The sequence below is a fragment of the Musca domestica genome, unplaced genomic scaffold (genome assembly GCF_030504385.1).
Source record: "Musca domestica strain aabys unplaced genomic scaffold, Musca_domestica.polishedcontigs.V.1.1 39, whole genome shotgun sequence".
Taxonomy (NCBI): domain Eukaryota; kingdom Metazoa; phylum Arthropoda; class Insecta; order Diptera; family Muscidae; genus Musca; species Musca domestica.
The window spans coordinates 5,482,021-5,507,066 of record NW_026712326.1 but is presented as its reverse complement, the minus strand read 5'-3'; the positions used below and the strand labels follow the sequence as shown (position 1 = coordinate 5,507,066).

At 35.8% G+C, this 25,046-nt stretch overlaps 4 protein-coding genes across 5 annotated transcripts in view; 1 reads left to right on the top strand and 3 right to left on the bottom strand.

Moving 5' to 3' along the window:
- The window catches only part of LOC101888828 (protein Lilipod), a 49,176-nt gene extending 34,606 nt beyond the window's left edge, over window positions 1-14,570 (bottom strand). For both annotated transcript variants that reach the window (XM_011294144.3, XM_011294143.3), the window contains exon 1: window positions 13,605-14,570. In XM_011294144.3, coding sequence (XP_011292446.1) covers window positions 13,605-13,676 — 72 coding nt within the window. In that variant the 5' untranslated portion in view covers window positions 13,677-14,570. The remainder of the gene's footprint in view (window positions 1-13,604) is intronic.
- A 1,173-nt stretch (window positions 14,571-15,743) lies between these two features.
- Window positions 15,744-16,729, bottom strand: LOC101889007 (kxDL motif-containing protein CG10681). Its single transcript, XM_005183306.4, has 2 exons — window positions 16,499-16,729; window positions 15,744-16,420 (listed from the first exon to the last, which is right to left on the bottom strand). The coding sequence occupies exons 1-2, from the start codon at window positions 16,693-16,695 to the stop codon at window positions 15,946-15,948; spliced, it is 672 nt and encodes a 223-aa protein (XP_005183363.3). The 5' UTR covers window positions 16,696-16,729; the 3' UTR covers window positions 15,744-15,945.
- A 1,917-nt stretch (window positions 16,730-18,646) lies between these two features.
- Window positions 18,647-20,587, top strand: LOC101890036 (peptidyl-prolyl cis-trans isomerase sig-7). Its single transcript, XM_005183312.4, has one exon. It carries the CDS (start codon window positions 18,762-18,764, stop codon window positions 20,526-20,528), a length of 1,767 nt encoding a protein of 588 aa, XP_005183369.2. The 5' UTR covers window positions 18,647-18,761; the 3' UTR covers window positions 20,529-20,587.
- On the bottom strand, window positions 20,532-21,328 carry LOC101892822 (complex III assembly factor LYRM7). The gene is made up of 4 exons (XM_011297958.3): window positions 21,187-21,328; window positions 20,980-21,123; window positions 20,832-20,913; window positions 20,532-20,762 (listed from the first exon to the last, which is right to left on the bottom strand). The coding sequence occupies exons 1-4, from the start codon at window positions 21,208-21,210 to the stop codon at window positions 20,599-20,601; spliced, it is 414 nt and encodes a 137-aa protein (XP_011296260.2). The 5' UTR covers window positions 21,211-21,328; the 3' UTR covers window positions 20,532-20,598.
- Window positions 21,329-25,046: the final 3,718 nt, after the last annotated feature.

Here is a 25,046-nt window from a genome sequence, read left to right as displayed (position 1 = left end):
GGTGTTTGATTCTGACGTGTGCCAATTGCGGTGAAACACATACAACTCTCCCTTCGTCTTCATCATATTTCTGCTATCAGCTATCTCTGTGATACTAATTGTAGAAATGCAAAGTTAAATTTTATCATTTATTTTTTACTTCTGATTCAATTGGGACATAAATTTGGCTTCTTATGACCAGACAGACAGCGAGACAACTCATCGAATGTTTTGGTGTTTTGTATTGTTTGTTTTTTTTTTTTGTGATTTTTTGATAGTAGGAAGCTAGAAAAATATTTTGTTTGAACTTATACAGGGTGTGCCAACATAAATGTGCTAAAAGTATTTTTTAGTACCAGAAGCCTGGTTCTAATATATCTGATTAGATTTGTTCCCAACTTTTGGTCGGAACTTGATGGAATGATCCAAATTCAATCTAATTAGCGCAGCAATCTAATTAACATCAAATAAGAGGACAAATATAGATATCCAAATCTGAACCGATCCCGAAACAAATTCAAAATGGTGCTTCGCAGCTGTATATAGAGTATAATACAGTTATAGGGGAATGAAGTGCCAAATCGTATGAACAATTATATTTCTGAACCGATGTCCACCAAAATGTACGTACTTCTAGACAAAATTCGGTTGTGTGAGACAAAATCCAAATTGTTTGAGCTTATATTACATATTTGGTGAACAATAAACTTGAGATAGGGCGAAGAGATATATGAAAACTATCATTAAATCCGAACCTATCTCGACGAAATTTGACAAATGTGTTCCACTCTTGATGAGTACTGATTTAGTTATTATCATAGTGTTGTTGTATTTATAATTATGTGTATTTCTCAATCCGCATATGAAATAAAACTAAGCACCTTAAAACATTGTGCTGCTACTTTTTCACTAGATTTCACTCTTACATATATTTTGCGTATTTTGATTCCCAATCTAATTTTTTAAAAACATGAATAACTCGCAACTCTCCCATATAAAACAAAAGAGTGGAGTGTAAACTTCGTACAAAACTCGCACTCTTTGAGCACAACTCCGCTTGCGAGCAAGCTTCTCTCGCGAATAACAACGAGAGGATCCGACTTCAAAATATGTGGAAAAATGAAGAGCGATAATGTCGCTGAAAAATGGTATTATTATAACCTCTACCGTAGAAAGGGAAGCTAAATTAGGTTTGGAATACCTCGAAATATATGGATCGATCACTGAAATTTGGCTTCGAATTCAATCTGCTGTAATTTGACATTTCGGGTTCTCGGTGGGAAGTTCAACTCCTTGTTAGAAATATTTAATGTTGTTACACTTTTTTAAAATTCTTCAAATTGCGAAAATTAGGAGGTAATTTTCAAATTTCCAAACAAATGAACTATTATTTTACATTTCGAATCCTCTGTCAATCTAGGTGATCATTCTGATGCATTCCTCATACAACATTACCTATATTTTCGATATTTTGAAGGTTTCGACTCCAATTCTTAGAATCATCTGTGGATTTGCTACTCGCAAAACTATACAGTATGAGTGCTCTTTCTGTTATAGCTCTCTATGACATGGACAAATGAAGATATAGACAACGAAATGTTAGTTTTGTCTTTTTATCCAGGTGGCTCTCATCATGTTTTGCATAGTCAACATGCTGATTTACGCGTTCAAGCCACTCGACTTCGAAAACACTCGACTTCGAAAACACAAGAAAACAATTTTTCAAGAATTTATATTCTCATATTTTTCGATGTCACTGCATAGTTTTCACTTGTCTTTTATTATGGAACAATTTTCAACTGACAAATATCCTACAGTTTTTGTTATTTTTAACGTTTTAGAATTGAGTGACTTCAAAATTCCCACTTAAACCCCTGAAACGATATAGACGACATCTGCTAAGAGAGCATTTCGTTGTCTATATTTTCATTTGTCTATGATTTTCTGCTGTTGTCCTCTTTATTTTCGGTATTATGAAGGTTTCGGCAATAAGTAATATTTTTCTTAAATTTTGGTTTGTTCTTCCAAAAATACTCAAAATATTTAGTTTTGCTTATATTGTATTTTCCAGAACTACAATAACATAAACGTTTTTACTACCATAACCGATTTTCCCCTTGTGACATCGAAGAAAATAGCAAAACTAGTAGATTTTGCAGGTACTGAAACAGAGCAATAATGTAACTTCCAAATTTTTAAGATTTTGAATTATAATTTACTTCTTTTTTACAAATAAATTAATTTCATAAGACCATTTAGTTAAACCGACCATAACGTAACATAGCTTCCAAATTTTAAAAATTTTAAGTTCACTTCGTTTTTTATAAATGTATCGATTTTATCATAAATGTTATAAGACCATACATTTTGCAACACCCTGTACTTAATAAAATATGTAGCAAACAAAATAAATTAAGATGTTTTCTTTTCAAGAAGATTTTTCCAAAATTTATTTGTAGTATGCAAACAAATAAAGAAAAATATTTAAAAATTATAATCCAAATATTCATCAAATGCTGACGTGAGCAATGGCATGTTGACGCTGCTGAACTAAGATGAGGTAATAACAAAGAAAAAGCTAATGGCACAAAGAATGCGGAATAGACTCAACTTAGAATTTAGAACAAGGGAAATGCATAGAGAACAAAGCATCGGAAAGAAGCTTTCCTGGATATAAAGATGAAAAATTCTTTCTGAAAATGAAAGGTCTTGGTTGATACATTAAACCCCATTGCTGCGATGGCTGCAGCCGGCCATGGTGATGGTGTGGGCCGCCATAACAGCCGATGACAGCTTTCCGCTCGTATTAATCGACCGTGGCATCAGGATTGGACATTCCAACAGGATTCAGCACCATCGTAATCAGCACGCGCCACCCAAGAATGGTTACAAAATGAGGTTCCTCGCTTCAATTCCAGCGCACAATGGCCACCAAAATCTCCGGATACCAATCCGTTGGACTATTGTGTCTGGAGTATTTTGGATATCGAGGTTGGCACTAAAAAATACCAAAGTGTCGATCACCTCAAGCAAGCGCTTCGCTGGGAATAAGACAAAATACCGCAGAGCAACTTTCGGGCAGCGTGTGACGGTTTCATTGGCCGTTTAAAGGCCATAATTCGTGCCAAAGGTGACCAATTCGAACTAATATAAACTTATTCTAAAAGTTGATGCTTTCACTCAATAAAATTTAAAAAAAATGTAAAAATTATTTTTTGCAGTTATTTATATCTCACCCTGTAAATATACTTTGTGGGGTCTAGAATGTACATTTCCAGGTGTTAGAAACGAAATGACAAACTTAATATTCCCTTCATATTATGGTGAAGGGAAAGTAATCATTTTCAGTATGGGATGTGTAGCCTGGAAATCAAATCAAAGTTATTCTCTCAAAAACCAAAGACAACACTTCTATTTCAGTTATGATCTTCATTACATTTTGAGTAATATTTGAAATTTCCTATCCACACAATCTGTTAGAAATTATATTAATCATATTCCAAATAGAAATTCAAATCTGTAATTATCTATGCCCACGAAATAAATGCCTGAGGCAACCTACAAAACTATCGATCTCTTTTACGTTGGCATAGGTCAGTGTTTAGAAATATTAAATGTATTTTTACAAAGTTGAGAAGTATTGAAGTTTTTAATTACATTTAGACGCCCCTTCGATCAAATCGCAATTGAACAAATTTCAAACTAAAACGAAAAATGATAAGATTATTTAAAAATAAAACAAAGATAATGGCAATGTTAAGTTCTAAAACAAAGGCAAAAAAATATTGAAAGAAAAATTGTTTGTGATTAAAGAAGCCAAGTTGTTTGATTTTAAATGGTATAGACGAAGGCAGAGAAAGTAATTGATTTTTGAGCTGATAACAAATTAAACTCTAGGAACACTATCAACAATATATTTCTAGGGGAAATCCAATCAAACGCATAAGTAGATATATAAAATTTATTTCAAGTTCGCTTTGAACTTAACCCATCATTTAATAACAAAAAATATGTATGCAACCAACATCATCACCAGCTGCCGGCGGGCTGAAGTCAATGTCCGTTCGCAATTTTTTTTACCCACATCACAGCAGCACACCATTAATGGTAATTAATTTGTAGACGACGTTCACGACGACGACGACGAGTCTTCCACGCTTAACGAATCGTAAAAATGATGGGTTGCTTTTTCTTCTTCTTCTTTCATTTTCATTCAGTTATAAAATAGTATTTTTTTATAAATTTATTCGCAAATGCCAAAAAGAAAAAACACAGAAAATGATGTAACGTACGTCACTTTCAATACACCCAATAATCAGCAAAACAAAATGCATTCAAATATTTGTGTTTTTTTTTCTACTCCAAACAAAGAAATAAAACGTTGTCATATGTCTTGTAGTTGAAGTGCAAAAAGTATGCATTGAAATGAAATCCATTTATTAAATAAATATTAAGTCATGTTCGTTATTTGAGACAGGTGTTTAAATAAAATTTACTAACAAGCATTTTCATTTTCTTGTTTTCATATTTGAAAGCCTCCAACCAACATGTGGCTTAAATACTACCAACTTTAGCTGGCTGATGCACAATTTAGCTCCCAAAGGGGGTAACAGATTCTGTCACGGATTTATATCAAAGTCAGATCGTCAGTCTTTTCTCTCTAAATTACACCCTCAACCATATGGCTAGAGAGGGTATATATCGATTTTAGACCCTAGATCTCTTTGGACCAAATTAGTTTCAGGTCATTTGGAGTCGATCTAGCTATGTCCGTCCGTCTGTCTGGCTGGTGCGCACGATTACTCTCGAAAGGAGTATCCGTTTTATTTCAAACTTGATACATCGTAATAATTTGCCAATCTTAGATCGAGTTCGGAGATGGACAATATCGGTCCACTCCTTCTGGTACCTTCCCAACAAAATGTCGACATTTTAAAAGAAACTGCACAGAAAGAGAAAGGATAATCCGATCCGATAGGTCATGTGTGAAAATAGACAATATCGGTCTACTCCATCAAGTACTTCCTCCACATAGGATCAAAATTTTGAATAATGTTAACTCTTATAAAATGTGATGTAAGTGTCCGATTGTCAAATTACAAACATCACAATATTTTTATTAACACAAGGTCTGGTGTGAAGATGGAATATATCGGTCCACTCGTTCTGGTCCCCTACTTCTGGCTCTTAAAACGCGAAATTAACATCCAATTCCATTCAGACTTGGCACATTTCAATATTTCTATCAACACAAGATCTGTTATAATGATGGTAGAGATCGGTCCATTTCCTTTGGTACCTCCCCCACAAAGGGTCAAAATCTTGAATATTCATGAAGCTCATAAAACACGAAAATAACATCAGATTCTATTCAGACTTGACACATATCAATATTTCCATAAACTCAAGATCTGTTTTATAGATGGTAGGGTTCGGACCATTCCTTCTGGTACCTCCCACACAAAGGGTCAAAGTTTTGAATAACAAAAACGATTATAAAATCCGAAATAAGCATCCGGTTCTCTCCAAATTACACACATCACAATATTTTTATATCGGTTCACTTCTTCTGGTACCTCCCCCACCAAGTCTACTCCATCAAGTACTTCCCCCAAATATTAACATCAGATTCCATTCAGACTTAGTACATATCAATATCACAAGATATGTTATATAGATGGTAGAGTTCGGTCCATTCCTTCTGGTACCTCCCACACAAAGGGTCAACATTTTGAAGAATCAAAACGATCATAAAATCCGAAATAAGCATCCGGTACTCGTCATATTCCACACATCCCATGATTTCTTCCATACATTTCATTACATCTCAATATTTCCATCAACACAAGATCTTTTATGAAGATGGTAGAGATCGGACCATTTCTTTTGGTACAAAAAACCCTCAAAGATAGCGAATTAAGCATCCAACTCTGTTCAATTTCACACATCGAAAAATTTTTGCTAAAAAAAGATCTGTTGTGAAGATAATATATATCTGCCAACCCCTTCAGTTACCTCACCCACAAAGGGTCACAATTTCCAATACTTATATCTGTCATAACTTGTGAAACAAGTCGGCGATTCTTTACAACTTGCTATATCTAAATATTTATCTCAACCAGAATATGAGAGATGAGATGACAGTGGGATTTATGATTTCGCATAAAATTGGATATAAATGTTCGATTTTCTTGTTATTTTGTCCATTCCAATATTTTTTATATGTATTAGATGAAATGTATGCAAATGGAATAATTCGGTCCGCTATATCTTTTACCTCAGGCATATTTCCACATTTTCCAAAAATTTGCACATATTTCATATAAAGTATAGGATGTAGTCGATATAGTTCAAATCTGGAACGTTGTAATATTTACATCCCTCTTAGATAAGATACGAATTGATCAAAATTGGCCAACTGCTTCGGAACGTCACCCATAAAGGGTCAACAGTTTGAATAATCATAACTCAAGACTGGGTGTATACATCTGTCGGCATAACCGACGACTGATACTATTTTACTCATTTTTTTTTTCAATTGTGAAAATCATTATTCTCATAAAAATAACTGAAAATCCTACATATCCATATAAATCCGTAAGTCGAAACAGTTGTTTCATCTTCTTAACAACCACATACGATGAACTTTAAACGCATTGTAATACATTGTTTATCAACATTTTCTCCTCAGCTACTTCACTTTCTCAATCAGTTGTGGAAATATTTATTTACACCTTTCTGTTTTCCTTTTCATGCCGGTTTATATATGTACATTTTTTACAAATACAGGTTTCTTTTACAATAAAACGAATGCAAAAGTCTACTCAGCCCAGTTCATAATGCCAATGTGCTAATCGAAAATGTTCCTTCTATAGAGGGTTTTGATTCGCAGCACCATGGGATAAATTGAATATTCATGTTTGTTCACGGTGTGATTCGGTTTTCGTTTTCAAAGAATTTATGTGTTTACATACTTGGAGGGAAACTACATGATGACATGCATAGATTTCGTCACTTGTTGTTTATGTGTGTACACCGATGTATGTATGAAAGAGTAAATTATTTGCAAATTTCACTTGTTATGCTAATTATTTTTGTTTGTTTAGATGTTAATATTTCAGTCGACACCTGATTGATTTAGTATTTCACATTGTTAGATGTTACTAAGGAAACGAATGATAAGTGTGCATTATACTCTAAACAAAACAAAGCTAAAGTAAAACAACGATCAAATGCATCAAATCTCTTTGAATAAGGATTGGGGAAAATTGGAAAAGAAAAAAATAAAAAGGTAGTAAGTTCGGTCATTTGGAAGGAATTTGCAAATTTTCAAAAAATTTCGGTGATAAATACCAACACCGGCAATTCCCTGTCAGAGGCTGCAACCCCCTTTACGAATTTACAATACGAAACCTGAAACAATTCAGGTGGATAATGTCGATAAAACCATCAATATACCGAATATAGTGAGGTACCTCTATATGGGGGCTATACCAAGACCTGGACCGGCAAATGCAACTTTCTGTCATAGGCTGTAGTACCCATTGGGAACTTTGAATACAAAATATCAAACTATTCCGGTGAATAATGTCTTTAAAATCATCACCAACCTTCGGTTGGCCACCAGCACTTAAGCGCCGGCCTTGGTATTGGCGTGGGCCGCCATATTAGCCGAGTATTATCGCGAAAATATTCTGGAGGGTGTATTAAAGCCTTGGGCACGCAAACATTTTTGGCCGCAGACCTTGGACATTCCCGAAGGACTCAGCACGTGCCACCCAAGAATGGTTACAAAACCACCACCAAAATCTCCGGATACCAATCCGTTGAACTATTGTGTCTGGAGTGTTTTGGAAAGCAAGGTTAGCACTAAAAATACCAAAGTGTCGATCACCTCAAGCAAGCGTTTCGCCGGGAATGGGCCAAAATGCCGCAGAGCAACATTCGGGCAGCGTGTGACGGTTTCATTGGCCGTTTGAAGGTCATAATTCGAACAAATCTAAACTTATTCTAAAATTTGATACTATTTCCGACATATTTTGCTTTCATTCAATAAAATTAAAAAAAAGTACAAATTATGGCGTTTGACTTTTTTTCAGAAGAAGAAGGTTTTTAATAATTCCACAAATACATTACAACTATAAAAGAAGAGGTTTTTCCAACTGTAAACAACCCGAAGGTGTTCTACGGTCCATAAAGGAAGTCATGTGGCCTGTTACGACTTCTAAAATACATATTGATGATAAAATAAAAAAATGCACCATGTTCAGCCAGGAAAATGGTAAAAAATTAATTTACATGTAAATCTGTTAGAAAACGTAGATAAGGACCTCAAACTACCTTTATTATGGGATAGCCGATAAATTTATGATGTGTCCAAATCTGCAGCAAAATAGTTACAAAATAAGTTTAGAATCCCCAAATACCGAATTTCAGAAGGTTCTGTAATGTGGGGTCCCTGCGAAAACGTTGACTGTAATGGCCTAATTAGGGGCATGTCATGCCTATAGGCATGCCAGTATACTGACAAAACACACACATGTGCAAAATTTTAAGCGTCCTATCTCAATTCCACCTCCGAAACACATACAAACGGACTTCGCTTATTGAATTTAGAAATTTGCTTCTGATCAAAAATGTTAGGTTCTAATGTGATTGTTTCGAGGAGTTGCAAACGAAATGTCAAAGTTAATATACCGTTCACAGTTCGGACCGACCATGTAAAACCCTACATCAGTATAACTCACTCTGACCTTTTTGTAGATCTGAAAAAAATCCTCAAGAAATCGGTATTAATACTTGGAATACCTAAAATTTCACTCTAAAAATTAAGCTTCGTTTTCTAAATTTCGAACATTCTATTCATCTATGTTCGCTGCAAGAACATTTGATGTACTTATGCATGAATTTGTTTCCATTCGATTCTTGGAATGTTATCTAGTTATTTCGTATCGATTCCCCATTGTTGCTGTAACAGCAATTTATGTTGTAATCCGTTCAACTAACCTAATTCAAGCTCTAAGCTGAAGAATTTAGCTACCTTAATAGACAGTAGCCAAAGATCCTTTGGGATGAGTCGGATAGTTTTGACAGGGCAATTAAAAAGGTGGTGCGTATTTGTTCGGGTCTGTATCGGGCACAGGGCGGACGTTTGCACATCTTCATCAATTCGTGTTCAGTACGAATTGAGTAGACTGCACCATCCTGAACCAAAGTTCGACCAAAACTACTCTGTTTTGCTAAGGAAGCCGACATTCTTCAACTGCAGTGTATAAGGTGGTGGATATGTGACTGCATCAGTATAAATGCTACTCTGACCCGGCTTTCTATATCTTTTAGATCCTTCTTTATCCTGGGCGACTTGAACGTCCTGTCGAATGTGACCTATAGAATCGTGGGGTAGTATTTGGTCGGAATTAAATTTTTCTCTGCACATTAAAGAGTATGGTAGTTGATTTAGTGGCGGTCATTTTCATATTGCTCGCATAGGTTACGATCTCTTTCGCAGGTCGTTCGTAAGACGAGGACTTTCGGGAAGGTAGAGATTAAACAGTTCTGGAGATATCATCCCATTTCGAGCAATTTCTTGTTTAGTTGATGATTATCCAACGTATCAACGTATTTGGCTGGAAGGTAGCTGTCCCTACATCAAACAGCCCTATATTTACACTATCTGCTATGTTAATGCTAATTCCAAATAATATTTTAAAATTTAGATTCGTCTGTATATTCCATTTCATGTCCATTTCACCCGCTAAATATCCGATGACCAACTGGTGGGTTTCTGCGCTGCAAAATTCCATAAATATTCTACGAACCCTTTTCAAAAAATAATAATAATCGGCATGTCGACAATAGGTAAATGCCAAAGCAATATTATACTAAATTTAAAAATGTCTCAAATTAAAGAAAAAATAAACTAATGAAATTAGAGTAACCTGAATTTAAGATCTCAGTAAATTTGTGTCTTTTTCCAAAACACCAACTCTGTTAAACTTCAAAAATGACGTGCATCATTAAGTGAATTTATTCAATCACCCTTTCACCAATCCCCTTTACAATCAAAATTGCATTTGAAAACTAACAACTCAGTTTCATCACACTTCTCTCCCTGTACAGTTATGCGCAAACCTAACGCCACATAAAGCCTAACATTCAAATGCAACCCATACTTTCCCTTTCAAGGACACTAGCGGGAAAGGCTATGCCTTTTTCAGACAGCTGTTTCGAAACAGCACATGAAGAACACTCACACACACACACCCAGCGAGCAAACAGAATAAGCTTTTAAATGTTTTTGGTGGCGTCAAAAATACTAGGGCATACAAACAAAACTGAAGAAAAAAAACATGTACAACAATTTGAGCAATGAATGAATATGTCATGAAAAATTAACAACGATACGAAGAAAACAAAATAAACTCAATCAAATTAGGAAAAAAACAACCACCATCCGCGCTGGCAGCAACCAAAATATAATTAAGGGCAGATAAAAGTGATGCGCCGAGAGGGTAGGTATAAGGGTAGTTGCTGTACTGACTTTTAGTTTTAAGAGAATAATATCATCGAAAAGGAAGAGATTATTTGCAAATACCAATATACGATGCCGCTAAACAACAGATGTTTGGTTGATTTGGTATTGTTTGTGCATTAGAGTGATTTCAACAGAAATAGCACGTGTTGGAACATCAATTTAAAATTCAAAACGTTTTGCACCTTTCTGTTAGTAAAATTGCAAATGCAGATACAGACATTAAATATCTCTTTGGCTTCAGAAGAGTGAATACTTTTGAATATAAACTAACACGGCAAACACTAAACTTGCTACAAATTATTCAAATATGAAATGTGCTCAATGGAAGGAATGTGATCCAAAGTTTCTACCACATATCTCCTTTAACTCGCTAGTCTTTGGACAGAAATGCAGTCAGGACATTATTGCCGAAACATATGAATAGGAATCAAGATTTATACTTTTTGGCTCAGTCTAAGCGGCCTCATTTACCCATTTAAATAGCGGAGTTTTTTTTTTTTTTTTTTTTTTTTTTTGTTTTTGTTCTGTCCTTTTGGTAGCAGAAAACTTTTTAGATTAGAGGTGAGATTAGATTAGAGGTGAAGCTCATAACCGTGGCAATGCCTAATGAGGGCGCCAGGGATCCCAAAATCAGAGCCAATTTAGTTTTTATTTATTACTGCTTCACTTTGCTACATTCATGTGTCGTCGTGAAGGAAAAGAGGTCCTCTAGAGCATCTGCACCATGGCGTTATATCGACCCTGAAAGTAAACCTTAGGAACTCACTGCAAACCGATGTTGGGCTGTTGCGTTTAGGTGTTTGCTTATTTTAGAGGGGACAAGCAGTGGCGTATTTTTACATATTCTTCACGTGCAAGAAGGCCGCAAGCTCCATGTATGTAATATGTAAGGCACTTCTATGGATAGAAAATAATAAAACTTGTACGACATATCTCAATAAGTCATCCTCTATTTCGATTACGAAATAAGGCTAAGATGCGGCTTACACGCTAAACTGTATATGGTATTGTTAGCACCGGATCTTCAAAATTCACCCTTAAAACCGTTTCTAACGAGACTGAAGGACTCGACATGAGCGAAGTGCTATGAGGTTTCTGTTGCTGAATAGTTAGATGAAGACACAATTCTAGTGTATGCGGTAAATTGGCTTTGGTTTTCTAATCGATGTGACTATACATACTGACGGTCCCAAAATAAGAAGACGCAATAGCCGATGTTTACTATGGAAAACTGAACCTCGATTTCTTGTACAAGCTACATACAAGGGTATCGTATTATAGCCAGAGGTCTTTGCTATCATAAAGGCTGTAGAATATAGAGAAACACTGAAAACTCAAATCGCTGAAAGCTTAAATCGCGCTGGTTTAGTGGTGTTCGCTGGTTAAATCATCATATAGGCCTGACAAAGTTCAGAGGGTCGCATCGATGCTAATTTCAGGGGAATTTTGATTTTAGTATGTGATGTGTAAAAGGCTAGGATAAAACCAGTGGTTGCATATCACAATGAATGAATTTCGAGCCGTTAGATATTCACATACTGCGACTTGCAACTGAACCTCTAACAACACACCAAGATGTAAAGCGGAACGGGCGCAGGAGTCTTTTGCGATAAGCCAAACATTAGTAACTCATTTGAGATTTACAACGACTGCAGCGTTTTTAGATGGAACTATTTGCTATTATTAACGCCACCGAATCAGTGAACTTGACGGCCCCTTGTTGTAATAAATGTTTTGTGTTTTTGTTTTTTTCTGCTAATCTGGTGCTAACTCCAAATTCAATAATTTTGCTACCTTCACAGCCTGTAGCCAAAGATATTCAGGAGTTATACGGATATGTTTAACAGGGCAATTACAGAAATTCAGGTCTGTGTCGCACATGTTTCGCACGTCTTTATCAATTCGTGCCCAATACGGATTGGACGACTGCACCATCCAGAATGTAGTCTAGCATGCGTTCTTCAAGTGCAGTGGATAAAGATGGACACCAAGACCCTAGGCTGAAGTTATAGGCTTTATTTTATTACGGTGGACCTCACTCTCATATAGGTCCTCTCTGACACGCCTGGATGGGGGAGTCTTATCCAACATAAGATGGTTCGGATGACTTCTAAGGTAACACCCAAAAAAGTAACGCAACGAATACGTATGGTTAGGTTCTTCATTGTCTCCACATTTGGAGGGTCAATTGGTGTCATGAGGAGGCACCCTGTTGCAGTTTGCAGGGCAGCGTTCAGGTCTGGATACTTTACCACTGTGTTTCACTAGTATTCGCCACATAGCTCAATACAGACCAACAATTGCCTTATAAGAGGTCAACAAGGTTTCCGTTCCGCGTCCTAGCGCTGCAGGCTTGCGCCCTGAGGAACTTGTTCCTACTTTTCAACTTAACGTAGATAACTGAGGCTTGCGCGCACTGCTTGAACATACTTTCGAATGTGACCCCTCGACCGGCTCATTCAGGTGTGTTCTTATCTAAACGGAAATTCGGCATTTTAATAATCAAAGCATATTTTAAGCCCCTATTTTAGTTGTTAACTTATGAAAAGTCAAACATATATCTCGATTTCACCTGTCAACTACCATACGGTAACACCTAGTACCACAATTTATTACCAGTTATATCCATGGCGAAAATACATTCTCCCTTGATAATATCATTACATTTTCGAAATAAAAGGTAAATAGCTATTTGTTTTGCATTTATGTCTTATCTATTGTCCCAGTGACATAGATCTCTAGCAACCAGCAAGAAGATAATTTAATAACAATTTCCAAATATACATTTTTTCTTCCCTATACAACTTCTTCAGTTTATAACAAAGCGAATGGTAAGTATAAAATATTTGATTACATTGTCGTAGAGGTATTTTGTTGTTCACAAAAGAAGGAGAATCCTCGACACCATCCCAAATTCCTATGGATATTTTTACCAATCCTGTATGCCGCTACTAAACGCATTTAAGAAAAGGTTCACATTAAATTGGTTATTTTCTAGAACAATAAAATATGACTTTAGTTCTCCCCATAACCATTTCCATTATCCTGTCATGTTTTTATTTTGTGTTGTCTTTTTTTCTTCGATACTCACAATGTGTTCTCGTACAGTGTTGTGGAATATTTGTAGTTTCATGTCGGTAACTTCTTCCTCTTCATCATCCATGTTATCGAAGAATTGATGATTTTTGTCACTAACAGTGGCCAGTTTAAAGATGATGTTGTCTTTTGTTAAATTAAAATTTAGAAATAAACACTGAATTTATATCTTTTGGCTATTGCAGCACAGCAAATATTAAACTTTGTTCTAAAGTAAGCGAATTATTTTGTAGTAATCACAACACTAGCGCAGCGCATGTACACACAGAATCATAGTAGCATTTATGGTAGGGGTCAATTAAATTTTTAGTTGAATTTCTATTTTCCACACAATATTTTTGGTAGCATTTACTTTTTGGGGGAACCGAAACAAAAAAATCTATGCCTTTTGTTGATATACATTCTTCACATGCAGTCAGTTCGTCACAAAACACTTGTTGTTGTTATTTTCTCTATTTTGTATTTCAATGCTTTCTCTCTCACACACTCTTCTCTTCTGCTTAATTAATTGAAATTTTTTGTTTATTTTAATTATGAAGTTATGTCAAAAAGCTATATCAAATATCCTTTTTTTGGAAAATTTCCAACCTTTGTTCCTTCAATTTATGAGAGAAAAATCTCACCCCCTCTCGATGACGCCTTGGTTTGTTGGAATTGGAATTTAACACACGCACGCACTCACGTTTCCACTTTTAATTTATTGTTTCTATAGCTGTTGTTGTTTTTATGCTAGAAATATTTTGTTGTTATTTTTTTGTATATTTTGCATTGAAAAGACGGACATCGACTGATAAGAAGGGACAATTGGCATTTGTTTTCACTCTCCCCAGCCACTAACTTTTGATTTGTATTAATATTTTAAATAACTTTTATTAATTTTGTTTTACATTAAATAAATTTTGCGTGACAAATTGGAAAAAAGCCTAGTAAATAGAAGCGGACCATACAGCAATTTTCCGAATTTTCTCCGACGCGTTCAAAAAAACAACTGAAAGAATGACAGAAGAAATAAAAATGATTTTTTTTGTTTCCCAGCTGGCTGTGTTTGGCGTTGCCAGATGTAATTTTTTAACAATATTGCTTTGATAATGAAAACTTAAAATATAAACATTAATTAATTGTAATTATTAAATGTGTTAAAATAGATTAACTAACACGAGTTATTGATGTTGTGAAATAAAGATATACAAAACAATACTGTATTTAAAAAAAAACAAAACAACCCTATCACTGGCAACTCTTAACTGATAAAGGGAAATTCTCTTATTATAACGTATGCCAATTGTCAACATGCAATAAATGGGGTAGATGAATTTCTAAAGTAATAACTGCTCACTATTGGTCTATTCCAGAACTGCGATAATGTAAAAGTTTTAACTATGATAATCGATTTTTTCTTTATTGTATCGAAGAACAGAACAGACCTTATAAGAAATATCAGAGCATATTTTATTAAGTATATAGACTTCATGGACATTTACTAATTTCACGATATTCCGCTAAGCTGTGATCTGTTGTGGTTCTCACTTAAAAGCTACTAATTAGAATGTATTCTAAGCAGTAGAATTGATTTGCTGTGATCTTTGAACTGATGACTATACGTAAATAATCAAGAGGATGATAAAATCATTCAATCATTGAAAATCAAGTCTGACGCAAGGCTATAATAACGACGAGCTCTAAAAACAACATACACTACGGACTAGCAAGAAAGAGCTTAAAAACTTTGTATTTATTAAAACCATGGTAATTACTACCCTGAGGCTATCATATACAACCATGGTAGACCATGTGGACAACTGGACGCTCAAGTTGTTCCCATTTATTTGATATTTTTCATTGTTTTTATAATAAGTTAGAAGGCGCCAATAACGAATGAAATGCCTGGATTTTTTTTTTTTTCAAAAATTGGGTTTGAACGGCTTAATAATTCAATTCAAAGGCAACAACTTGTCAATATCATTAATAAGCCACATATTATGTATATTTTTCAATTAATTAATTTTGAAAATATTTGGATTTTATTTTTCACAAGTATAAATACATGTACAAACTTGACAAAATCCGAAAATTAGTACATTTTTAGATTCCTTAATGTTCAAGATTTAATTTTGTAAACAATTCAAATAAAAGGTTTTATTGTATTCAAAGACGACTTCATCGAATTGAGATCTTTATTCACTACCAAATAAACATGCGAAGTGACCTTTAAATGCCAATAACATTTGATCTTACAAATAAAAGAATTTATAAATTATGGGGTAATCTAAATGTAAGTAACTAAAATATCTTTGGATAAATAATTTTGATTTATGGGCATTTCCTGCACGATATTCTTAACCAGTATCTTCGGAGGTACAATCTGAAGAATCATTGGGATTGGTGGTTTCAATGGAACAAACACGTTTAATCAAATCATTTTCAATGGGTTTGCCATTGTCCATGGTTTCTTCCATTTGAACATATTCCACAGTAGTTGATTTTTGAGTTTTACTGCCGGCCGACGTTGCAGCATCTGCTGTCTGCGATTGTGATTTTTCTTTATTTTTACGAATTTCTGTTTCATCTTCAGCTTCCTCAGCCAAACTACTGCGCTGCGGTTGTGGTGCTTCAGCATATGCCTGTGGATATTGATGGCTTAGTTTTTGTTTGATAGATCTTATCTTACGAAATATATAATCCAAATCTTTTTTCATATCAGCCAGAACTTTACAATGTCGCTTGAAGTCATCGGTTGCCTGTTTCAGACGTGACTGGGACAGGGCATTGCAATTCAAGAGCATTTCATTGGTTTTCTCAAAACGCTGCAACCTGTAAACATAAGATTAGACAAAGTAAATCTTGCATTGTTTAATCAACAAAGCACTGAATTAATGTTGTTGTACAAACATTTGTTTTTGGGCTCTGATTATGTTTTCCACATCACTCTGATTAACCAGCCCAGCTAGCCCTTGTATGAAAGCCTCCGATGCAGTGTAGTTGAAACCATCCATGCTGAAGTCTTCGTCACCGTCTTTATTGGTGACTTCATTGTTTTCTTTTTCAGCATTTTGGTAGGAGTTTAATTCTTCTTCGTTGCTCATCATTTTCCCCTAATTTTTTTGTTTTGATTTTATTTTCTCTCTTATTTGTTTACGTTCTTTTTACATATGTTACCATATGTGAATTTTGCAGAAGGTGTCATGAGCACTGGCAACGTTGCCACTTTCACAGGCATTTTGTGGGGATTAGGTAAATTGTGGAGTTTTTCATTATTTGATTTTAATATAACAAAAGATTCTAATTGAACTGTATTAAATAAATCTAAACGAATTAAAACTCCAATTATAGGTTTAACTCTAGTTTAGTAAAAAATGCTTACATTTTTTTCAGTGCTAGGTATTTTTATCCTGATTCTGGAAAACTATATTTTCTTGGGGGACGGGCCCGGGACCTCAGATTTTGACCCGAAAGTCTGTGTTTAAGACCCGAATCCACTTACCCCATATAGACAATATAGGTATCGTTGAAAAGCTTATGAAAATACCTATCCAAAGGCAATACGAGCAAAGTCTTTTTTTATTGAATAATGAACTGGGTAGAATCGCGTTACGCGGGTGAAAAGACCCATATATCTAGACCCGAAAAAGGTATTAGCACAAATTGTAGCATTTTGAAAAGGTGTCAGCTTTAATTTGGCATCAATTTTATTGACCCTTTTTCGACTTTTTTGGGGGTTGTATAAAAAATCCGGGTCCAAATCGATAAATTGATTATAACTTCCGAACCGCTTATAAATAACCCTATCATGTGACAACTAGGATAGGTATAAGCTCTCAAATATTCTCTGTTTCAGAAACAGCAACGGTTTCAGAAACTGCGAGAATGCAACAAGTTGTTTTCATTTATATGATATTTTTCCTCATTTTTATATTAACTTTGTCTTTTCGTTTGTCTGTCTGTCCGTGTGTCTGTTGAAATCACGATATTATTTGACGTAGATCTTCAAAATTTGGCAGAATAATTTGTATTGTGTTAAGGATGGGTTTTAGTATAACCGACATATAACGATACCTCCCGATATTCGGTACTTTTATAATTTTTGCAACGGATGTGTCTAAAAATTGGTATTTTTAGGTTTTAGGATTTTAACTCCGGTGGTGAAATATTGTATGCATAGGTCCACGTTTTTGTATAGCACCATATAACGGTACCTCCCGATATTCGATATTTTGATGATTTTTTGCCACTTTTTCCTCTAATTTGTCTAAAAATTTGTAATTGTAGTTCATAATGCTAGCTCCAGTGGAAAATTTGTGTGTATGGCATATACAACGATACCCACAGATATTCGGAATTTTGATAAGCCTGGTCACATTTACCGACGAAATTGTTTCAAATTTGGTATTTAAGAAGATTTGGTAGATGACAATCCTTGAAGTATAAAATTGCCTATATACGTTTCCTTTTTTGTATGGGGCCCATATAACGGCCTCACCCACTTTGCATTTCCAACCGCAGCATTATCCAACCGTTCTTACTTGTATTTGTAGTTTAAAGTGGAACATGTTTGAATTCAGATAATTTTATAAAAAATAGTTTTCTTTACCCAAAGGTGGAGAGTATTCAAAATTGTGACCAGTCGTACACAATGTTTTTTACTTGTTTTTATTTTCTTGAAGTTCTGGAATATATAGAGAAAAAAAAAAACGAATTGAAAATGTTTCAAATTCTTTTGCAAAACCTTCAATACTTCATCGCTAATAGACAATATATTTTACGATTATGGGGAAATCTTTACAACTCATAAGTTTTTCACATTTGTTAGTCAATTAAGGAAAGTCTCAAATAAATACATTTTTGTTGCATGTCTATTTAAATATGATACCATGCAAGAATGTACATGTTTTGTAATTTCCTGATATTATACAAGAGTAATACAGTAATATTTTCACATTTTTTAGTAGTAGAAAGTTCATTAAAGCGTCTTTATAACGCACATCAAGATATGGCAACACTACAATTAAAATTGTTTATTTTCATGACCACACTGAACATACACCAGAGAGTCGTCATCTGTCAAAAGTTTTTGCGGGACGTTTTGTTTATTTCCATCATAGCAAAGCAAAAAACGTTTTATTTACCAAATTTACAGAAAATATAATTTCCAACAATGTCTGTGGTTATAGAAACCACAATTGGCGACATTACTGTCGACCTGTTCGTCGACGAGAGACCGGTGGCGTGCCTGAACTTCATGAAACTGTGCAAACTCAAATACTACAATTACAACCTCTTCCATACCATAGAGCAAGGTTTCATAGCACAGACGGGTGATCCAACTGGAGCGGGTGATGGCGGCAGTTCTATATGGGGTGTTGTTGAGGGACAACACAAGCGGTTCTTTGAGGGTGAAACTTTGCCAAAGATTCATCATTCCAGTGCTGGTCTTCTCTCGTTGGTCGGGGCCGGCAAACAACTGCTGGGCAGTCAATTCTTTTTCACTTTGGGTGACAACCTGACATCTTTGGACGGGCAGCATTGTGTCATTGGGGAGGTGGTAGAGGGTCATGAGACGTTGAGAAAGTTAAATGAAGCCATTGTAGATGAAAACTTTAGGCCATATCAAGATATTCGCATTACACATACGGTAATATTAGATGATCCATTTCCTGACCCCAGAGGATTTAGGCAGCCAAGTAGATCACCCTCACCATCGGCGGAGAGAATGCAAAATGGTCGCATAGCTGCAGATGAAGACATAGACGACACCGACGGCAAAACAATGGAGGAAATACAGGAGATGCTGGCTGAACGCGAAGCTAAGGCCAGAGCAACAATATTGGAGATTGTGGGCGATTTGCCAGATGCAGATATGGCACCACCTGAAAATGTTCTATTCGTTTGCAAGTTGAATCCTGTGACGACAGATGATGATTTGGAAATTATATTCAGTCGATTTGGCCGAGTTAAGAGTTGTGAAGTAATAAGAGACCGTAAGACTGGAGATTCTCTTCAGTATGCCTTTGTGGAATTTGAGGATCAGAAGTCCTGCGAAGCTGCATATTTTAAAATGGACAATGTGCTCATAGATGATAGACGAATTCATGTGGATTTCTCACAATCTGTTTCTCGCATCAAGTGGCGTGGTAAAGGACGAGGTGTTGAAGGTGATTCTAAAGGTCTGGATTTTAATAATTTGCGTGACAAGGGAAATGTCGATCGCAAACCAAACAAACAAAATGAGAGACAACGTTCGCCAAGAAGAGATAACAATAGGCAACGTGAACGCAGGCGAACACGTTCGAGATCCCGGTCACGAGGTAGAATGACCTCAGCGGAAAGGCGTAAAGCTAGAGAGGAACGTCACAGAGAACTGGATAAGCAAAGGAGATCAAGATCGACATCGAGATCGAGGCATAGATCACCACCACGCCGAGACAATAGACGAGGTGATAGGGAGAGATCACCCATAAGAAGATATGACGACCGATACTCTCCCAAGAGAAGAAACGATGAACGGTATAATGACAGAAGGCATGACGATGAACATCGTAGAAACCGAGACAGGCGAGAATCACCACACAGAAATAAGGAGAGAATACAAAATGGACGATCTATGGAAAAGAAACGACACGACCAGTCTCCAGTAAGAAGACAATCTCGAAGAGATGAAACTTCGTACGAAGAAAGCAGAGATGTCAGGAAACGTAAAAAGGATGATGGCAAAAAGAAGTCAAAAAAATCTAAAAGAGATACCAGTAGCAGTGAGGAATCGTCTTCCGAAAGTGAATCGTCTGACAGTGAAAGCACATCTTCTTCGTCTAGCGAAAGTGATAGCTCATCCGAAGACGAGCGTCGGAAGAAAAAGAAATCGAAAAAATCAAAAAAGAAAAAATCCAAATCAAAGAAAAGCAAATCGAAAAAACATAAAAAGTGAATGTAAAATATAGTATGATAAATCTTTATTAAAGAAGACAACAAACAATTAAACTAGAATTTAAATATTATTATTGCTTTTGATTTGAGGATTCTGCAGCTTGGTTTGCTGCACCACCACCGCCACAGCAGCCGGTTGCAGGTTGACCTTTACGACGACGAGGTGGTTCTATCACAGCATCTGGATTAAAGGCAATATTATCCAGGCGGGTTGTTTCTGGTGTAATACGTAACTCTGTATGGGGAAAGAAGACATTAATAATAATAATAGACGAAAAGTTTAACACAAATAAAGAATATTTACCATAAACACCCTCATCCTTCTTCTTAGCCTGTATGACATTTGTGCGTAACTCTTTATCCACATCCAAAGCAAGTTTCACCATCTACGGAAAGATTTTTAACGAAATTGTTAGGGATATTCGTGGGGTATTCTAATATTCAAACCTTACCTTTTTGATTTCTTCCACATTGGTCTCCTGCATGTTTTTCCTGAAATGTGAATTGATTTCATTACGTCCCAACGCCAAGGCATTGTCATCGCCGGCAAATATCAATTGTCTTGTTCGATGGAGTTTCCGAAAAGCTTTCAATACCTTGAATTTTTGTGAAGATTTTAATTAAGAATTTTGTAGAAATTTCGATTTTAATTTGGTTACCTCACGACGAATTTGTTGAGACATTTTTTTCCAATGTTTATGTTGTTATGATTGTTCCAGCTGACAGCTAACATTTGTTGTCAATAGTTTGAAAGTCATTGCAGCGCATGTGTTTCGTATACTTTACGTAATGATAACGTAACTGAGAACCAGTGTTTTTTATTATTTTTGGGCTATGTTTATATTACATTCTTCGGAGTAGCCCATGGCAGAAGAATTCTTCTGCCATGGGAGTTGCCGATTTAACATAATCCATAATGATTAATTCTATGTAAAATTTTGCATTTTCGATAATTCGATAAGGATATCAAATATCATTGTCGTGGAGTGCATATTACGAATGTGAGGGACTTTAACATCAAATCGGATGAAACATATATACAGGGTGAGATGAAAAAACTGTAACCAATTTACTGCTGTCATTCCTAAGCCACTCGTCCGACAGATGTTAAAATTATACCGGAAACAGTTCATTATATTGTTTACAAGCGTACAAAAGCATATTGGTGAAAATTTTCCAGAAAAAAAGTTATTCGTGATGGAATTCAAGCGTGATAGTGTGATTTCTTTATATTTGGCTGGAAAACCACAAGTGGCCGCCGTTAGAGCAATCCAGCATTTAAATGTAAATAAATCTTTTGTGTCTCGTACCATTGCTCGTTACCTTGATACTGGTAGCGTAGCCCGACATCAAGGAAGTGGACGGAAGAAAACAGGAACATAAGCAGAAATGGTTCGAAAAGTAAAGAAGCGACTTGATCGAACCCCCTCGTAGTGGCCGAAAAATGGCTCGTGAGCTGAACATATCGCAATATTCCATTCACAAATATTAGCCAAATATGAGCTCGGGGTAAAGCCATTTAAATACCAAAAAGTGCAAGAACTTACACCGCAACAGAAAGAAAATAGACTCAAAAGAGCAAAAGAGTTGCTTCGCTTGGCCGAAAGTGGTGAACTGCCGAATTTGGTTTTCTCCGATGAGAAAACATTCGTTGTCCAGCAGTTTGTAAACAAACAAAATGATCGTGTTTATTTCCCAAAGAGGTCAGCTGAAAATGTGCACCTTCGGTTGGCCACCAGAACTTAAGCGCCGGCCATGGTGATGGTGTGGGCCGCCATAACAGCCGATGGTCGCTCTCCGCTCGTATTAATCGACCGTGGCATCAGAATAACTGCCGAATATTATCGCGAAAATATTCTGGAGGGCGTATTAAGCCCTTGGGCACGCAAACATTTAGGTCGCCGACCATGGACATTCCAACTGGACTCAGCACCATCGCCACCCAATCCAAGACTGGTTACAAAATGAGGTTCCTCGCTTCATTTCCAGGGCACAATGGCCACTAAAATCTCCGGATACCAATCCGTTGGACTGTTGTGTCTGGAGTATTTTGGAAAGCAAGGTTGGCACTAAAAAATACCAAAGTGTCGATTACATCAAGCAAGCGCTTCTTCGGCAATGGGCCAAAATACCGCAGAGCAACATTCGGGCAGCGTGTGACGGGTTCATTGGCCGTATGAAGGCCATAATTCGTGCCAAAGATGACCAATTCGAACAAATCTAAACAAATTCTAAAATTTAATGCTATTTCCAACATTTTTCACTTTCATTCAATAAAATTAAATTATTAAAAAATTATGGCGTTTGTCTTTTTTGCAAGTTTTTTTATCTCACCCTGTATATGAGAGCCATAGCTATATCTGAACTAATTTGCACCAAGTACTGGTTTCTAGGATGAATTCAGTCGAAATTGCCAAGATTCAGTTCATTCGGGCTAATATTATCCATTTGGTGTACAATTAATTTGAACCGTTTATCACCAATTTCCAAACAAATATTTTTTGGAAAATTTCATCTCAATCAGATAATAAATTCGACCTGCATTTTCTTCACAAAAATAAATGAACAGACGGACGGACGGAAGACATGCATAAATCGACTCAGAAAGTGATTCTATAAAGATACCCAAAGGTAATTATGCGTCTATCTCGCTTCCTTCTCCATGTTATGCTAGGAACACAATTGGAGCGAACGACGAATTTCGCCCTACGCGGCGACAAAATGAGCCGCGAAAATTCGTCGTATGGAACACAATACCGACGAAATTATAAAACAGCTGATGAAGTTGTTTACTTTTTGCTCATTTGTTGACTACAATGAATTATACAAGAACACATAATTCTTTACGTTCTCTATTATAATTTCACTTATGTCCATCTTCTCTATTATAAATTCACTGATATCCATCTTCACTCAGGCGCAAGTACACAAATAAATAAACAAATTAATTATGTTTTTTTTTATACGAGTAATGCTAGGAACACAATTGGAGCGAACGACGAATTTTTTCGCGGCGTATGTTCGTCGTCAAAAATAAAACACATATGTGTATATGGAAGTGCACACAATCACGGCACCGGCGAAAATTTCGTCGGTCGCCGCGAACTCAATTAGCTTTATTTCTATTTCATACGCCGGCGACCGGCGAACAAAACAGTACAAGGTGGCCATACTTTTACGAATTTTATGTGTTTTAGTAAATAAAGTTACTTTTTACTTTAAAATTTGTTATGGTCACTCTACTATCTGTTACTCGTATAAAAAAACATAATTAATTTGTTTATTTATTTGTGTACTTGCGCCTGAGTGAAGATGGATATCAGTGAATTTATAATAGAGAAGATGGACATAAGTGAAATTATAATAGAGAACGTAAAGAATTATGTGTTCTTGTATAATTCATTGTAGTCAACAAATGAGCAAAAAGTAAACAACTTCATCAGCTGTTTTATAATTTCGTCGGTATTGTGTTCCATACGACGAATTTTCGCGGCTCATTTTGTCGCCGCGTAGGGCGAAATTCGTCGTTCGCTCCAATTGTGTTCCTAGCATAACAGATAGTAGAGTGACCATAACAAATTTTAAAGTAAAAAGTAACTTTATTTACTAAAACACATAAAATTCGTACAAGTATGGCCACCTTGTACTGTTTTGTTCGCCGGTCGCCGGCGTATGAAATAGAAATAAAGCTAATTGAGTTCGCGGCGACCGACGAAATTTTCGCCGGTGCCGTGATAGTGTGCACTTCCATATACACATATGTGTTTTATTTTTGACGACGAACATACGCCGCGAAAAAATTCGTCGTTCGCTCCAATTGTGTTCCTAGCATTACAAACAAATGCACAAAGACATAATACCCTTACAACTCTAGGTGTGTTTGATTACTTTTCCTGCAGGAATAGTCCAGCAACTTCTATCTGAGAGGGTAAGGTATTAGGTGTGTCTGGTTACCCTAAAATTTGTAACAATTGTTACAAATTGTTACTGGAAGTCGTCTGTTAACCCAAAAGTTCTGCAAAAGAGAGCGGTTGGAGAGAGAAATTTTGACAGTTCTTTCAGTGAGAGTTTGCAAATTCTTGCTGGAAAAATTTCTTCTTGCAATCACTTGCAACTCTTCTTCTTCTCATTTATCGACATTCAATCAGATGTTTTCTATTGTTTGTTTATTTATTTTTTCGCTTTCAATTTGAAAATATTTTTTTTGGAATTAGCAAGACTAATAGTTTTTGGAGAAAAACTTTACAAAATGTGAAAAACGTAAATGTTAATATGTAATAAGAAAATAAAAGACTATTTCCAACATTTTTATTTAAAAAAACTTGTAAAATTAGTATTGCTTCCTTTGTTTTAATTCTCCTTATGGGGGACAAATTGGTTTGTTTTGATTTGATCAGCTGATTAGTTGCAAGCTTCTGCAGGAATACCGTCTGTTTTCTTTTCGCATTTTCCTTGCAAAAGAGAATAAAACTACCTTACTCTCTCAGAAAGAAGTTACTGGACAATTGCTACAGGAAAA